Source organism: Triturus cristatus, chromosome 4_2 (genome assembly GCF_964204655.1).
Source record: "Triturus cristatus chromosome 4_2, aTriCri1.1, whole genome shotgun sequence".
Taxonomy (NCBI): domain Eukaryota; kingdom Metazoa; phylum Chordata; class Amphibia; order Caudata; family Salamandridae; genus Triturus; species Triturus cristatus.
The window spans coordinates 344539476-344546468 of NC_140586.1; the positions used below are offsets into that span (position 1 = coordinate 344539476).

The 6993-nt window shown below is 47.5% G+C and overlaps 1 protein-coding gene across 1 annotated transcript; it reads left to right on the forward strand.

Annotated features, from left to right (window-relative positions):
* Window positions 1-335: 335 nt before the first annotated feature.
* LOC146833849 (regulator of G protein signaling 5-like) lies at window positions 336-5616 on the forward strand. The gene is made up of 5 exons (XM_085601749.1): window positions 336-539; window positions 1979-2080; window positions 2200-2261; window positions 3140-3306; window positions 3593-5616. The coding sequence occupies exons 1-5, from the start codon at window positions 493-495 to the stop codon at window positions 3791-3793; spliced, it is 579 nt and encodes a 192-aa protein (XP_085457875.1). The 5' UTR covers window positions 336-492; the 3' UTR covers window positions 3794-5616.
* The last annotated feature ends 1377 nt before the right edge of the window (window positions 5617-6993 follow it).

Genomic DNA, 6993 nt, shown 5'->3' on the forward strand with positions numbered 1-6993 from the left:
TTAACAGTTTACATTTTTACGCATGCAAGGCACTGCTGGTACGCAGAAACCCGTCCAGCTGCGCTCCACTGTACAGGCCGGTCCAGCCTCTCCTGTCCCGAGCCCTGCGTTTGACTGATGTCCATGGAAGCCGCACTGCTTCTCCCCCGCTCCCTGTCCAGTACTTCCAGCTCTGACAGCAGAACAGGCATCACAGAGCATCGCACATCAGCCTCCCGTAGGACGCAGAGCGGCCAGGCCTCTCATTGGCTGCAGTGTAGGATGGCCCCGCCCCGCCTGCCCACACCGAATATAAATTAGAGCAGCCTGCGCCACTGGCAGACAGCTCTGCTCTGGGCATCTGCCGGTCTCAGTCAGCGGTTCTTGGAGGAGCGGAGCACCGAGCTGTTTTAGCAGAACCCCCATCTGCAGCGAACGGAGCACAGAGAACAGCAGCCAGCTGTTCCAGCCTCCTCCGAAATAAACCCCCCTGCCAGCAGCCCACCCGGCGCCATGTGCAAGGACAGTCTGACCACGCTGCCCTCCATCTGCATCGAGAGGTAAGAGAGAGTCGAGGCGCTGTGGGAGGGAATCTGCATCTCTGCAGAGTGACTGCGCAAGCTTGCAGTCAGAAATGCGACCATTTAGGGGCAGAAGGGACCTGTTCATCATTTACTTGATGTGAAACCCCAGCTAGTGTTTGCTGCTGACCCCATGTGCACGTGGCTAGCGCTTAACTAATAGTCAATTTCTGTGTTCCTACTGATGTTAGTTAAGCCTGTTTTACTTATGCACCTCTAGTCTTCTCGTCTTTAGTGTAGTTACTTGATGTCCCTTTAGCTAGGTAGGCACTACACAATTCTTTTTAATAAATAATAATCCCAGTTCGTTTCATTCTTTACCTCACTATTGTCCTACACAGTTTGACTAAATGAGACTTCCCAGGGCCACAGCGTCCAGACTGCATTGAGTGGTTACCTGAGTGCCCTGATGGCACATTTAATGCATGAGGGGCGAGCCTGGGCTCTGTGTGAATCCTGAGGTGATGCTGAACGATAGGCGGGTCTCCAGAGCGAGGGGCTCTGGAAGAGATCACTGCAGACATTCCAGTGCAGAGAGATGCGCTTCTGCGCTGCACCTGAGAAGCGGGGAGCGAAGGGAGCCGCCTGGTCCAGTCTGATACACTAGGGAAGAAGGGACTGTCCAATCTCACCTCAGGGAGCAGGTGTGCAGCATTCTTACAGCAACCTCTCACCAATAGAAGGGCTGTCTTAGGCAATCCTTAAACAGGGGGATATTAAATGTATAGTGTCGTTGCATAAAACATACTCAGGGAGAAAGGACTGAGGGGTTCCTTATACTGATCAGAATTGCTCTAATTCTAGAAGAATCCGGAGGTGTCAGGTGGGATTTGAGCAGTGACGGTAGATCCTGCTCACTGCACACAAGAAAGAGATGATCTGGCTATAGCGCCCGCTCTAAGCACTATACTAACATGAGACATTTTTATAAGTGTGAAACTGGTGGGGGGGGGGGGGGGGGGAGGGGCGGGGGTTGTCTGAGGGTAAGTGCCTCATCTACCAGATTAAGCTATAGGTTATGAGGGGTCTTGCACTGTGCTGTGTACTTCAGCAATAATATGCTGATTGTGCATTTAAATACTTAGTGACCTCATAGGAGGAATTAGTCTATCTCCCTTCTGTCCCAGAAGTAACATGAGCAGGGATCAACAGTGTTATGTCAGCCCTTTATCGTTCCAAGGTCGATACACAGAGAATCATTAAAGAGTGCTAGGCACAACTGTTGCAGAGAGCGTTCAAAAGGAGAAAAGCACAGACAATAGCATAAAACCATATTATTTTTCAAAGGACTGGGTAGGGAAGCTGGCACTTGTCCGTAACATATGAACTAGTGCCCTTGGAGGGAGGCTTCTAAACACAATTCACTGTCAAGTTTCTTAGCGGGACTTCAAAACTAACAAATGTCTCTTCACTTTCAGGGTTAAAGAGCTCGGAGCCCGCCTGGGAGTCCTGCTTCAGAAACCAGATGCAGCTTTGGAACCTGGAAAATGCATCCAGAGCAAACCAAGAAACAAACACAGGTAAATCAGGGGCCTCACTTGTCAACGACCCTTCACAAAGGGGTTTGTCTTCTTTGTGTCAATGGTATTTCCCTTTTTGATCCTTCCCTGTTCTAAAGCTCTTCCTGTTCCTTCTCCAGACTCTGCCTGGAAGATGTGCGGACATGGAGGGACTCCTTCGACAATCTGCTGAGTAGTAAAGGTGAGTGTCAGTCACTCTGAGGATGGAGGGGCTGGGTGGGCAGGATGGATGTGTGATGGCAGTTCAATGGAGTCATTATTGCCTCAACCCTGGGCCAGTGGGGAATGCTGAAGGTAGAAGGTTGGCTCATGACTGTCTTGTGCTGGAAGCTGCATGTAAGTGGACAGATGGAACACACCTGGGTAGGCTGGGAGAAGGTGCAGCAATGGATAGATCATGCCTAGGCGGAAGAGGAAGGGAATGTATGATATGGTCCATATGTATGGACCATGGCAGAGTAGACGAGCAGAAAGTTCTTGTGAGCTAATTGGTGGTCTGTGGATTGGAGGATCCTGACTAGATGGGAGGTTATATGGGACAGGTGGATGCGCCATTTATTGCTAGAAGATTTGTAACATGATCAGATGAAAGAGATATTTTGTGTAAGACTAGGGCTAAGTATAGCTTCTGTATGGGCTAGGTCCAGAATAGGGATACATGTGGATGAATCATGGCTGATTGTGGCTATTTGTCAATGGGTGGTTGAACCGAGACTGAACAGGATAGATATGATTAAATATTAATAGAATGGATGACTGGTTGGACTATCTGGGGTAAACCAAAGAATAAAACAAGGGACCATGGGATAAACCTTTGATGTCCAATGACTCATTGGAGATAAACTGTAGAAAGCAGCGACCCCATGAGATAAACCACAGGATGAAATAGTGAACCAAAGGATGCACTCAGAGGAGAGGGGCGATTGAAAGGATGACCTACACACGTGTGGCAGTGTGGGATAAGTTGCTGGATGATGCTGAAGTTTGTACAAATCTATTACTCTTTGCAGATCAGTGCTCTTCATTCATAACCGTTCTTTTCTTATTTTCTCCATGCAGACGGCCTTGCTGCATTCTGGTCCTTCCTGAAGACCGAGTTCAGCGATGAGAACCTGGAGTTCTGGCTGGCCTGCGAGAAGTACAAGAAGATCCGCTCCGCTGCCAAACTGTCCTCCAAAGCTCAGGAGATCTACGAGCAGTTTATCCAGAACGAAGCCTCCAGAGAGGTGAGTTGGAGTCAGATTCACCAGACTGTTCCCCAGATCATAGAGGATTCCCTTGCAATCTTTTTAGCTTTCGACAAGATAGGACAGGAATGCATTACTACTCTTCTATAGAGTATCCCTATAAATATGGAGGTGGTAAGGCCATTTGGCCAAGCCAGAAGCCTGGGGTTAGGAGCGCTAGTGGTCAAAAAGGGGATCTTCTTAATGCAAGCGTAGGGTGATACGAGCCAAAACACTTACAGTTCATTCCTTTCTTTTACTAACCTGCTGTCTCCCATCCTTCCAGGTGAATATCGACCACCAGACGAAGGAACTCACTCAACTCCAGTTGGCACATGCAACCCACAACTGCTTTGACGTGGCCCAGGAGAAGACCTGGGTCCTCATGGAGAAGGACAGCTACCCCAGGTTCCTGAGATCCACCCTCTACCAAGACCTTCTGAATATTGCCTCTCACCGTGGGGGTGACCAGCACTCACACACGTGAACTCGACTCTGATTCTAAAAATGTGACTTTGGAAAATTACTGGGGCGCGACGTATCTGGCCCCTTAGAATCAGACACCTCGAGTGAGGATCGGGAAGGCAGCAGCGAGGATCTGGAAGAGAGCGTTTCCAGAAAGTGTCTCTTCAAGGGCTTGTCCCGTGGACTTTGGTGTGGAAAGCTAACTCTGAAATATGTTCTCAGGATGTTTACCATGAGGCACATGTCTCAAGGGGCTATACATCTGTATTATCTTTTGTTCATCTCGGCCATCACTGCAAGAATATTTATGGTCAGGGCTGTAAGATGGACACACAGTTTTGGTATGCATGAACAAATTGTGTGTGTCTGTGTACCAGTAACTGCGGAAATACGAGGTAAAGAGTGTCGATGTTATAGTAGTTTCTCTTTGTAACCAAATCCACAAGAGTGGGTTTTCAAGACACGTGCACAAGCACACGTACCTGCAGGCTTGGGTACTACACTGTAGATGGGTGCGTAACAGTAGACAAAAATGAACTCAACAAAGTAAGTCTTATAATGTGTGTTGAGTGCCTAGTGTATTTTTGCACTGTGTTGCTCTGATAGCCTTGCACTGACCCCTGTTGCGATGTAAGGACAGGTACCTCTCTGGAACCTTCTAAAATGCTACTAGTGTCTGTTGACCAGACCCTTCCTCTGTTTCAAATATGGATACTGTCTGTAACCCATAGACGATGCAAGAAGACTCGACTGAGCCTCTTGCAAAAGACGCTGCTATACATGTGCTGTACAAATTGCGTCTTTAATACGAAATGGTGCCAGGAGCATTGTCAGATAATGAGGGCGGCTAAGTTCAATAACACCCAGGCTGGTGTTGGGGGGTGATGGGAAGCCTGCTTCAGAGAGACAAGTCTACAGGATTTAGGGCCGAGTCCAAATCTGGTATAGTATTTCAAGGACACTCTGATGGTGGAAGGGTGTGGCCTGATTTGCATCATGTACTTAAACCAGAGTGCACATGTGCGGACGGTGCCTCCACAGCAATGAGAAGAACGCTCCTTCTTGGCCTCTGTTCTCTTCTCGGTGACACTTTTGTGAACATTCAGAGTCACACTGGTCATGGCCAGTCTGTAGGGGTTTCCGCCATGCACTAGTTGTGCTCAAGAGCAGGGAGACTCTTTGGTATTTAGGTGACTTGGGTTCCAGTGAAGTCCCACAGATGTGTCTGAGTCTGCCCCGTTGAGGCCTCTCTTTTCTGGTGCTAATGTTTCTTTTCTGAGCCACCTTGACTTCCACGTACAATAATTATTTTATTCTGCCATAACTGTGCATTATTTTAATTGGGCTCCCCCACTAATCAACATCGCCCTTCTGCAGTTACCCCGGTTCAGTTTCACTTGCATTGCTGTGGCTGTTCCTTCTGAGAGGCTCTGGACTGGACCACTCTAACAGCACCCCACTTCGCCCATTCACCAAACAAGTTATTTTACCTTGAGTTCATTGACCGCAGGCGAGGCATGCAATGGATGGCCACTAATAACTGGGGCTCATGCTGGGCCTTACCAACGACCCCTCTCCTCACCAGGATTGTAGATTGTGGCTAGTGCTGCACTGGATGGGCTAATGAGGACCCTGAACAAAAGATAGAGGCATCAAGCATCATCAGCTGCGCTCCGAGCATTGACGGGATTCATTTCAACTAGATACAGTCCCAATTGAGGGACTTTTGACTATTTTTTGAGTGTCTATTTATGTATATATATATATATATATATATATATATGTGTATTTATATATTTATTTATTTAATGCCATGTCCTGTTCTTTGATGAGATGAAGGAATAAAAATCGAAAAAAGAGTGGTGTTTTGGGTTCATTGATTTTGTTCATTTAATATATCTTTTATACTTGTTTCAATCATTTCATCACACAATTCAAAGGTACCCCTGGCAAAGCAGTGGATTCTCCGGAAAAGTACTATCTCTGGGAAAAAAGAAACAAAAAGCAACATTTCAGAAACAATGTCTTCAATGTCAGCTCTCCATCTTATGGAGCATATGTACAAGTCCCTATCACCACCCAGGGGCGTAACACAGGCCTCCGCATCCCCCGCGGTGCTGGGGGGCCCCGAGCTGCAGGGGGCCCCCTTGGCACAGTACTTCTGTCTGTGCGCTCCGGAATAAATCCGGAGGGGGGCCCCTCCGTGTATATCGCAGGGGGGCCCCTTGAACTTTCGTTACGCCACTGTCGCCACCACAACGTGTGGTGGTGATAGGGTCCTCGCCTGATTTACAAGGCACCATTAAGGTTAACGCTGCCTTGTAAATAAGGCCCCCTTTCACGATATGTTTAGCGTGAGTGGGGAGGAGAATGGTTGATGCGGTGGGCATTCTACCGCAACAACCATTGATTTTGACACTGCCTCCTATTTACAAGGGCAGCATAATTAGGAGGCAGCGCCAAAATGAAGACTAGGGAATACCTGGTCTTAAGTTGGCGAAACAAGGAAAAATACTCTATTTCTCCTCGTTTTTGCTTTTTCCATGTGTGCTGCCTTGTGCAGCACACATGGAAAAAGCAAAACGCTTTGGATTATTTACAGGAAGGTTCTCCTTCCTGCAAATAAACAATCTTTAAAAAAAATGACATTTTGTGACTTCCATGTGTGCTGCATTAAGCAGCACACATAGAAGTGACAAAATGGCATTTAAAGATTGTTTATGTACAGGAAGGGGGGCCTTCCTGTGCATAAACAATCTTCCCCTGCACGCAGACACCCTTGCACTATGGCGCCAGCGCAGGGGGAAACCCAAGGCTGAACCATATTCTCGTAAATAGGGTGCAGCCTTGAGTTTCTGAAGTGGCGGAGTGCGGCGTAAAGCCATGACGGCTAACGCCTTACTCCGCCACTTCAGTTGTAAACATCCCCCATGTGTCTCCATGACTGCCCAAACTAAAGTCATGATTCGAACATTGTAAAGTCTGCTAACTAATGACATTCAAAACTGTGACATCTGCTTTCACCTAGGTCTGCCTGCAGGTTTTTACATTTCTGGAATTCATAAAGGTATCCAGAAGGTTGCAGACACACTTTTCACGAGCCCCCGAATCAAATAGTGAATTCTGTTGTTGCATAAGGAAATATACACGTGCATGTATATGCGCAAAAGTTCATCAGTAACAGAAAATAAAACTAGCTATATTTTTTTACCCTCCACAGAA